Below are 10,586 nucleotides of genomic sequence, written 5' to 3' on the forward strand. Positions count from 1 at the left end.
CCTTTTCCACCCGTTGCCGTGGCAAAGGGCAATTACTATTCATTTTTTTATTTTTTTCACAAATTTTTTTACCTCAATAATTAATTTGGATATTTTTTTCGGGGTTCTACGTGTCAATACTATTCATATCTTATAATCGGATTAAATTTTCAGTTTCAAATTTCAGATAAATTTCAAAAAAAATTGGCTGGTATTTATAGAAAAAAAAATTCATTAATTTTTGGGTAATTTTTTAAAAAATTTCTGAATTTTTTTTCAGTATTTTATTGCAAAAAAATTGACTGTCGTTGGATTGGAGGAAAAAATCAGATTGGAGAGCCCAAACGACGCCACGTGGCAACAGAAAAAAAAATCAAATGAGTGGGTTGACGCCAGCTTGGCGTCAGCGATGACATTAGCTCAAAACTCGGGCTCGAGCTCGGGCGAAACCTGCCTTCGGGCCAGCCCGTGCTCGTGGGTCCCACAGCCTGCCCGGGCAGCAATGGCCCGCTGAAAATGGATTTTTCACTCAGCCCGCCCCTAGCCTCGGGCTTGGGCTCCCCGCTGGAATGACTCTTATTGGGGGGCTTCTTCCAAGCTTGAGCTGCTTTTTGCCCTAAAAAAAAAAAAAGCATTGCTGGAAGTGCTCTAATTGGCCATGGTTATTTTTAAGAAAAAAATAATTGTAATTTTGGATGTGTTGTCCCATTTAATCGATTCAAATTTTATAAAATTAAGAATGAAAGAAAGTTTCCACAATTTTCTTGGGAAATCTGTGTGGTGTCCAGTTGCAACAACTTAATGTAATAATGTGCATATCTTCGGGAAATTTTATCGGTCGGCATCGCACTATTACGTACATCTAACAATTCACTCATGTTATAACTCGTGTATTATGATACTCAAGTGCATGACATATTAACATGTCATCCACTCATATATGATATGTGGACTAATAACACCATGTATCACTATGCCTCGTGATTGACTTGATGCGGAGCTGCAATCTGTTAATTTTATGGTGTAAAAGGGTGGCGCACGGCAAGTTGGCAACCAATAAATAAACCCACGCACCAGCCGACGACGCTTCTGGCTAGTCACGGCTCAGCACCGCTGGATTTCTTTGGAGAGGGGTATTGATCACGTGCATGAAAATTAGAAAATGAAGTTGCCTTTTTTCTCAGGTCAGGCGGGCCAGAAACAAGATTAACTTCAACTTGAAGTAAGAGGAAGGACTCAATGTTTGACGGCCACCGAATTAATAGAAAGTATGAACCGCCGCTTCTCTCCACTGCCCAATGGGCATGTTTGGTTCACGGAAAAACATCTCCAACTTTTGAAGATGCATGGAAAATGTGATTTAGTTTATTCATTAAAGATGTGTTTGTTGTGTATCATTATGTTATTTACATGTTATAAATACATGTGCGGTACACAGATTTATTTGGTGAGAGTATCTAGCAATGCTCATAATACCACTTTTCTTGCTACAAAGTTTTCAAATAACGTTATTATACATGTACAATATCGACATAATATTGATAATTTATCTGAATACGTTTATTATCGAAATAATAAGACAATATCGACACGTAATATTGAAAGGAAAGTTTTTCGAAAACTCACATTATCGTGATTTAAGGAAGAAAAAAAAAAGGCTTAGAAATGGAAAAAATGTTTTCCTTAAAGAAAAGAATTGGCTTACAAATGTTGATGTGGTGAATCACGTGAGAGGTATGTTAAATCGTAATGAGTGGAAAACTATGATATGCCGTAGACGTCGTGTCTATTGATGTGAGGTGGTGGGATAATGTGATGCACATGATATAATTGTTATTTTAGTTGTCATATCAATTTATACAGAAATTCTAATAACTAAAAAACTTTTGTACGAATAATTGGTGGTGACCACAGTTTTGCTTTTTCATCTAATTAGTTTCTTAAGCACCAAAAAAGTGGATAATAATCACGTCGTTTCAGTAAAACAGCACTACTTTTCATCTTTATGGTGATGAAGAGAATGTTTTTATTTTATTTTAATCAATAACAGAAATAAAGAAGGAGAAGAAAAAGTATAAAAAGAGGTGCTCTTCTTTTGTTGGAGTAAATTTTGGGCATCATGAGCGTAATTTGTGTCCGGATATTGACGTGGGAGGGAGGTTTTTGAATACAAGGGTGAGGGAGGTTTTTCATACACGCATGCTATCAAGGGGCTTTGAGGATTCAAATCTTAAATAACTGGTGGTCTACAAATTAAGATTATTTTTCACTAAGTTAGACCCCGTCGGTAATCGGTTATGATTTTTAACTAATCCTTTAAAATAAGGCATTATTAAATGATGAGAAGAAATTATGTTTATGGTAAAAAGAAACCCAAATTCTGGCTCAAACACAAGAATTCCTCTTTGCACCATGTTCAATTCATCTAACCCTTCCTTGATGGAAAAATAAATAAATAAATAAATTGATACAAAGTTTGTGTGTGGTTCAACTTTCAAGAAGTGACCAAGCCGACAAGCAGCCAAGAAGTGACCAAGCCGACAAGCAGCCACAGAAACCAAATTCAACGTCCCCTCACAGTTTTGGTATTTACACATTTAATTTGTTCTCTTTCTATTGGCACGTATTCCTTGTTGTATACCGACGCACAAATACAAATACCAAAACAATTCATTATAAATAAATAAAAAAGTACAAGTTGAGGTCGATGATGAAGAAAGTGGTGGTCAGTCTGCCGACTAAAAGTCACGTGACTGAATATGATAGCAGTCGAAAATTCCAAACAATGAAGAAAAAAGAACGGCACAAGGAAAATAAAGGAGGAAGCAGCACCTATGGATAGCTGTACCGTTTTTGGAGGGCATAATTGAATGAAGAAAAAAAAAACGTTAAAATAGAAAGAAGTTGAAAAAATTGTTTTTCACGTGCGTGAAATGAAAATGGGTAGCTCCTCCTCATCCATCCTCGTCCGCCGCTAGTGCAACTGGCCTCCCCTTTTGGTTTTAAATTAAACGTGCGTGCGTTACGTGTTTGATAGGTGTTTAGTTTTTAGCCCGAAGTCACGTTTGTGTGGGGCCCTTGAAACACTTTTTTTTATTTCCCACAGCCACACACGAGATATATAAATACAAGTCTCATTTGATAACACTAAAAACTCACTCGCTCCTCCATCTTCTTCATCATCTTTTCTAAAGAAATCAGAATGAGGAGAAACTGCAACCTGGAGCTTCAGCTTCTTCATCCTTCTTATGAAACCCATAAAAAACAACAAGAGCAAGAACAACACGAAGAACAGCTGCAGAAGCAGCAGCAGATGATGACTATTTTTTATAATGGAGCGATGTGCGCTCGTGATGTTACAGAGCTTCAGGTATGTCATCTCATCTGTTTTAAGAGTTTTTCTTCTTGTTTTCTTTTTATCTTTCGTTTTGGTGTCGGCCGGACAAATTTTAACCAACGGATCAACTGGCCTAATTGACGTCTGTTAGGGAAATTAAGTATAGATTAAATGAAATATTAGCTTTTTTTAGCAAGTTGTGCAGATATGTTAGGCATGAAGAACTGTAGAGATTTGTGGCTGCCTCATGCCGACAAGTGGGTGGCCCGCCAATATCGTGTGTTGACTCAAAATTTCACGGAAGATATTTGTTCATCATTAGAATCATAGAAATTGAAAATATAGATATGTACTTGGGTTTTGACCCAAAAAAACCCACAGATTTGACCTAACCTAAATATTAGTACATTTTAAAAGTTGAATTACTTGGAGGTTGCAATGTTAATTTGAAAGTTTCTCATTAATCCTCTAACTAATTATGCTAATGAAATGTTTTGCAGGCTAGAAGCATCCTTTTTCTTGCAAACAGAGAAATGGAGGAAAGGGTAAAGAGTCCATTCACTCCAAGTGGATCAGAACTATCTTCACCAACTGTGATGTCTCCACTGTGTAGCCCTGTTGCTGGCATGTCTATGAAGAGATCACTCCAGAGGTTTTTGCAGAAGAGGAAGCATAGGGTTCAAGCAACATCTCCATACCATCACTAGAAACCCATTTTTCGATTGATTAATTGCAAATTTGGTTGCATTTTTTTGTTTTTTTGTTTGTTAATCGAAGCGATAAGGGAGATTTGTAGACAGTATCTAGCTAGGAATCCTTAACGAAATGATGATATATTAGCCTTCTTGTACATTAATCGCTTCAAATCATGTTCATCCATATATTTAAAGCCAAAAAAATCCTGATGATATATTATGTCTTGAGTGATTTAAGATCTTCTTGTCACGTGGTTTTATTTTGCTATCGGATTATGACACGATTTTTTTTTTTTAATGGGGATGATGATGAGATGAACAGATCTATGAAAATTACATAAAATTTGGCAAAAAAGAGAGCACAAACTTCTATGAACAGATCTCAGAAAATTCTTCATGATTTGTGCATGCAGTAAACAATCTTCTTTTATCAATGCTAATTAAGCTTGGTCAGCGAACACTCTCAACAAATTGCGGTTCAAATCACATAAATTAATTAGCAAGTTAATTGTGGAGGTGTATAAAGCTTGAATGATAGACCACATATTTCGGGCAAAATTTATACTAACATGTTTACTTATCAGGAATGGGTATTGGAATGATTCCAATTCATGCTTCTCTTGTATGAACTAACACATGGGTATTAGAATGATTCTAATCTTGACTTCCCCGTGTTTACTAACACTTTAGGATAAAAAATTATGTAGATTACACCTTAAAATCCGTAATCGAACATCCTCAAAATGAGGAATGGGATCAACTAGGGGGAGTAGTTGATCTAATACCTTGACTAAATTCCTCGATTCATGACTTCTCCCATTCCTAATTAGTAAATTTAGCCAAAGTAATTAACATGATTCAGGAGAATTAATTTCTGATTGGGATCTTTCTGTATTCATAGCTTTCTCGAACTAATTTCTGATTCAAGAGAATGAGAGTGACGGGAATACAATTGATCTAGCTAGGTACGTAGCCTTGGAGTTTTTATATGAAATTCATATCACTATATTTATGCTCTAGGTGGCCAATTACTTAAGTATTAGACACTCTGACCTAACAAATGGGCAAAAAGAGACTGAAAAAAGAACCCTCCCAGCTAATTTAATCATAATATAGATACACATGTAGTTAACTGTAATTGTGGAGATTTGAATGCAGGACTTCAAGTAAATAAGCAAATACCGCTAACCACTTGAGGTCAAATCCCTTAATTTGACTTAGTGAAGTGTTTAGACTTATCGGAACTTAGGTTTTCACATTAAACTAACCAATAAAGGTTAAATTGAATTATAATTAAAGCCACGGAAAATTAGAAAATGGTGTTGGAGCTATAATTATTGGAAATAGGTGTCTGTCATGCGAAATTGCATGGCAATTTCCTGGAAAGATATTTATGTTTTCACTCATAGCTAAGTTACGACAAACTTATGAGAACCACGTAGTCTGCTTTTCCAACTTCTGTTTGGAAAATTGCACTTTGTGGGACACAAATTGGAAGGTTCCCTTAAGTTACATGGCAACAGCAATGGCAAGTGGCAATGGCAATGGGGTTGAAAATTATGCAAAAAACAGTGTATGAAACCGCAAAGGGAATAAATTTGTTGCCTGGCGCCATCATTCAGCATCACGAAGCTGGAAATGACACCATCATAATTTAAAAGGGTTTGTAATTTTCTTGACCGAGAAAACTTTAAAACAGGAGAACAAAAGTGGTTGCAATTTCTTGTCACAGTATTTCACGTCAAATTGTTGAAAACTTTTGTGCAAATCAAGTTTGCTGTTCTGCCCATGATTTTGAAGAGATCGATGAAACGTTTTAAATGTCTTTATTGGTGTTCATCTTTTGTGGTTAACGGCTAATGAGAATGAGGTGATATGACACAACAAATTGGAAATTGGATTTCTCTCCACCACCTCCCATTTAGGCTTTCCTCAATTTCCAAAACTTTTCTGGTCCAATATTTTGGCTCCACTCATGACAAACTTATATAAAACCTTTCAGCAGCCTACCTACCTACCTAGTCTATCTTTTCTTATTCCATAGCCTGGCTGTCCAAGCAAGTGGTGTTTGGCGCAGCAGCAGAAGGGGAGTTTCTTTTTTATGTTCTGCCGAACTGTGGTTAGGAATCTTTGCAAGAAGCTATGTTTTTTTTACTGTTGGGACAGTGAGGTGAACTAGCCATGAGGCTTTTAGTGCTGATGCTGTTAAGCTGTTTTGTCTGCAACAAATTAATTAGTGTAGGGCTGTTAAGTCAATTTTCACTTTAAGTGAACTAAGGAAAAGCTCTTTATTGAACACCATTGATTCCCAATATAGAAGTTGAGTTCTCAAATATATAATTTCTGAACCATGAGGGTTCAAGACAGGAAAATTTTGACAGTTCAATGCAATTATAATCTGGGAGCAATCCGAGGACGATCCCATTCAGTCACAACGTGGTCGCGGGTGATCTCCTTCAGCGAACGACATCCACTTAACGCCATTGTTAGCTCAAACTCATCACGAAGCATTTGAAGTACTTTCCTTACACCAGCCTCACCATCAGCAGCTAACGAGAACACCACTGGTCTACCAATCTGAAATATAGGCATTGTTTCAAATCCATTGCTTTACTATGTAAATCATAGGCAGGCAACAAAATGGATCCTATTTCTGATGTAAGTGTTAAGTGACATATGTTTTACTCACAAATACACCAGATGCTCCAAGAGCCAGAGCCTTGAAAACATCAGTTCCTCTCCTCACTCCACCATCCAAAAACACAGGAATTCGGCCTTGTGCAGCTTTGACGACCTATAAGCCATCTCAACAAAGTCATAATCTAAAAATACACCAAAGATATAGTCCTAGAAGTGTTCCAAATAAGGGCAAAATAAAGAATAAATATAAGGGAACTAGTTGGGATTTAGAATGGCTAGAGTTTCATGAATATAAACTGTTGAAGAGGATAATACTCCTCCGTAACTTTATAAGTCATTCAACAACTTCAGGACACTAATATCAGTGTTAAACGAATTGATAAAATCAGATTTATGAATGAAGCAAATGTACCTCTTCCAAAGCCATAATAGTTGCAGGGACATAATCAAGCTGGCGAGCTCCATGATTGGAGACGACAATTCCTGCAGCTCCATATTGTACCGCTAGTCGTGCTGCATTGTTAGCAGATATATGGTGAGTTGGCCATAAATTTTCGATAACAGATAAAGCAGGGAAGTTAGTTTTGTATTGGAATGTTGACTCAGGGATATGGTTACTTACCATCCTCAGCAGTAATTACACCCTTTACAAGAATTGGTAATTTGGTGATTGTCTGAAGCCATTTCACATCCTGTGCATGTGGCCAAGAGAATCATTTGAATTATTAATTCAGATTTCTTGTTTGAATTATCTTATATTGAAGCAACCATCTTTACCTTCCAGCTGAGAGACTGGTCGACTTGTCCAGCAACATATGATGCAAGTCCAGAATCATTGGTCTAGAATTTCATCACCAAAATGGTCAAGGAATGGATAATAACAAATGAAGTTACCTATACAGTAAATAATTTGTCTGATATTTAAAGTCATATAAGTCACCCACCTTATCCATCTTTCCGAGATCCAAATCCTCAAAGTTTTTCAATGTCAAATTTGGCGGCAAAACAAATCTGTTACATACAATGAACTTATAAAAGATAAATAAAAGCCTAAGGATTCTGCTGCGTTTTGAAACAACCTAACATCTTGTAATAACTGTTTTTCTTTATTTCCAAATAATATTCTTGAATGAATGCTCACCTGTTCTTGATATCAGCCTCCCTGCGCCCAAGCCTTGGAGTGTCCACAGTAAGAACTATGGCCTTGAAACCAGCCCTCTCAGCTCTTCTGACAAGCTGTGTGACCACATTCCTGTCTTTGTACACCTTAACAAGAAGCACAACAATCATGGATAGAGTTAACAAAACAAAACAAATGAGAACCTTGAAAGGAAATATATAATTTAGCCAAAGCGAAACAGGAAAGTAACAGAAAACAGTGAGGGATGAATTTGAAACTCACATAGAGTTGGAAAAAGCGAATGCCAGGTCCTGTTGATGCAACCTCTTTGACACTGGAAGTAGCCCAAGAAGACAGTGTCTATAACAACCAATATGCATATATGAGTTACTGATACAGCTATTATGAAAGCCAAAGAACAAAGCTATCCACTAATTGGCTTGCACCTCAAAGGCAACACTTAAACAAACTGTGATAAGAAAACATAATTCAATATTAGATGATATAACAATATGGTGCCATGCCAAACCATAATTGTGTCAGCCGCGGCTGCTGCTCTTGCCGTTGCATACTCTCCTGATTGAGAATTACAAAATTACATTTAGCCATCTCTGCTTTATAGGAAAAACTTGACAAATAAAAACTTTAAAGAGCTTTGAATGTATTCCAATTGTTGTTTAAATATTTTTATCCAACTTACATAAAGTAGTATGTCACAGAAAAGTACAAATAAAAGGGGCTTATACCTTCAGGATGAGCCATCTTCTGCATGGCGGTAGGAGCAATCATGATGGGCATTGAAATATTGAAACCCAACACAGTTGTTCTCAAGTCTATCTTACTTACATCTATAAGAACACGAGGCCGGAACCTATTCCATCAGAAACAAAACAGCAAAAGTACAACTTGAGTAAAGAGCTTCAATGGAAAAGTACAATGAAATCTAGCCCAAAATACCAAGAAAAAGAAAACTACTTTTTGAGATGATTATCAATTAGCAAGAGAAGAGCTTACAAAATCCTGGAAAATGCATGTTGGTTCTCCTTGAGAGTCCACTGATCCTCTGCACCAGATGCATAGTAGTCATAGACCATCTTTGGCAATTTCTGCTTTGCAATTGCCTCATACTCAGAAACATTGGTTATCTCCATCTCCGCAACTATATGCTTAAACTATCCTCTCACTAATCTGAAACAAATTCAAATAAGTAATTGGAATTTGAAAATCAAGTGAATCTTATGTGATGTTAATTGAGACAGTGAAATAAGTGAGAATAAAAATTCTGATCAAGACTTACATGGTTTGTGTGCCCAAAACGCAATCCTAAGTTCTAGGTGCATAGTAATAGAAGAAGCTATGAATCAGCAAAAGCAACCTGGTACTAAAAGAGAATTAGAAAACAGCCCCACTGCCTAATTGGGCCTAGAGATATACACACTTGGATGCATCTTCATTTGGTTGTTTCTGCAAAACTCATGCGGAAGGCAACAAACAAACCATGTAAAAGGGCTTTCAAGTCTCACACGAGTCCAACCATGAAAGCGGTGGCTTCCAAGTTTCCAACTTTCTTTGATTTTGACTGCAGGGTATGTGAGCCCTACTCTCTCAATACATTATTTGGCCATCTTCAATTGAGTTTTTACGATCAAACTCATGAGTTATGGGCTACTTATGTAAATTAAACGTGTAATTAGGCCCACTTAATAATATCAGAATTAAGCTTGAACAAATCTCATTATAATCCAAAATAGCAAACACAAATTACAATATGGGATTGAAAATAACAAAGAGAAAATACTCAAACAAGGAAGAAATGGAAAAAATGCCAATTTGATTAGCAAAAAAGAAAGAAATGTATCCGATTTGATATAAGAGGAAGAAAACAAGACTTCATTTTCACAGTACCATACATGATTTTGATCAAACCCATGTCGAAATTCAATCATTTAATCTAAACACAGAATCAAATTGTGTAACGACAAACTCAAGAAGATGAAAGCTGCATGAATTGTGAAGCAAAGAACACACCTTTTGGCTTTCCTCCACTTAGAGAGAATGAAGGGAAGAAACAGAGAGGAGCTGGAGATAACCTTGATTGCAGAGAAAAAAGAGAGAACGACAACTCCCGCAGTGATACTGATACAATGCAGTGACTGGAGAAAAGTATTAAAGAATAATGGGTGAAGACAAAAGAGGTAAGCATCATCAGATAAGAAAAATAATAATGTGAGTGGATTGGTTTGGTTTAAAGGTGAGCAAATTGAAACCAATCTGTTTCTTGGAAACGTGAGACTTTTGCTGAGACCATTTGGTTGACTATCATTGCTGCATGCTCGTTCCATATATACACAAGGGGAAAACAATTTTGTAGGTAATATATTAGTCAAAATAATAATTAGAATACAGCACAAGCATAATTTTTTTCTTCTTTAAAATCAGAAATAGGTGACATGAACATGTGAATGTGAATGTGAATGTGAATGTGAATGATCCTGCTGTCCTGCTCTGAAAGTACATAGGTCACATGAACATGTGAATCTTCATCCTTGATGTGAATGCTCAAAAATAAAAAATAAAAATGTATATTAGATTTTTAAAAATCTTTTGGATGGAAACTGATGTGGAAATACATAATTCCGTAATGCATGACAAGGACTGTTACTGTGTTAATGGTATTATCTTTTAAGGTTATTAAATTAGAGGTTTACATTCTTTAACTCAAAATCATTCTAAATACTTCCAATTTTACTTTTTTTGTGGGCCCATATGAGGTGCATGTACTGAATTATTTTGTTTCCTTTTCCTCTTGTTCTTA

General features: G+C 36.3%; 2 protein-coding genes across 4 annotated transcripts; one reads left to right on the forward strand and one right to left on the reverse strand.

Moving 5' to 3' along the window:
- Positions 3,122-4,248, forward strand: LOC18778454 (protein TIFY 5A). Its single transcript, XM_007212175.2, has 2 exons — positions 3,122-3,349; positions 3,817-4,248. Exons 1-2 carry the CDS (start codon positions 3,182-3,184, stop codon positions 4,021-4,023), a joined length of 375 nt encoding a protein of 124 aa, XP_007212237.1. The 5' UTR covers positions 3,122-3,181; the 3' UTR covers positions 4,024-4,248.
- On the reverse strand, positions 6,275-9,972 carry LOC18778995 (peroxisomal (S)-2-hydroxy-acid oxidase GLO1). Of its 3 annotated transcripts, XM_007211404.2 has the most exons (13): positions 9,800-9,947; positions 9,069-9,146; positions 8,786-8,959; positions 8,518-8,642; positions 8,301-8,347; positions 8,054-8,131; positions 7,793-7,917; positions 7,596-7,662; positions 7,429-7,491; positions 7,274-7,343; positions 7,064-7,164; positions 6,701-6,805; positions 6,299-6,588 (listed from the first exon to the last, which is right to left on the reverse strand). In XM_007211404.2, the coding sequence occupies exons 3-13, from the start codon at positions 8,920-8,922 to the stop codon at positions 6,403-6,405; spliced, it is 1,104 nt and encodes a 367-aa protein (XP_007211466.1). In that variant the 5' UTR covers positions 8,923-8,959; positions 9,069-9,146; positions 9,800-9,947; the 3' UTR covers positions 6,299-6,402. The 3 variants fall into 3 exon arrangements, with proteins under 3 accessions (XP_020418579.1, XP_020418580.1, XP_007211466.1); XM_020562990.1 differs by lacking the exon at positions 9,069-9,146 and having other exon boundaries at positions 6,275-6,588; positions 9,800-9,972; XM_020562991.1 differs by lacking the exons at positions 9,069-9,146; positions 9,800-9,947 and having other exon boundaries at positions 6,275-6,588; positions 8,782-8,897.

This window comes from Prunus persica, chromosome G4, assembly GCF_000346465.2.
Source record: "Prunus persica cultivar Lovell chromosome G4, Prunus_persica_NCBIv2, whole genome shotgun sequence".
Lineage (NCBI taxonomy): Eukaryota > Viridiplantae > Streptophyta > Magnoliopsida > Rosales > Rosaceae > Prunus > Prunus persica.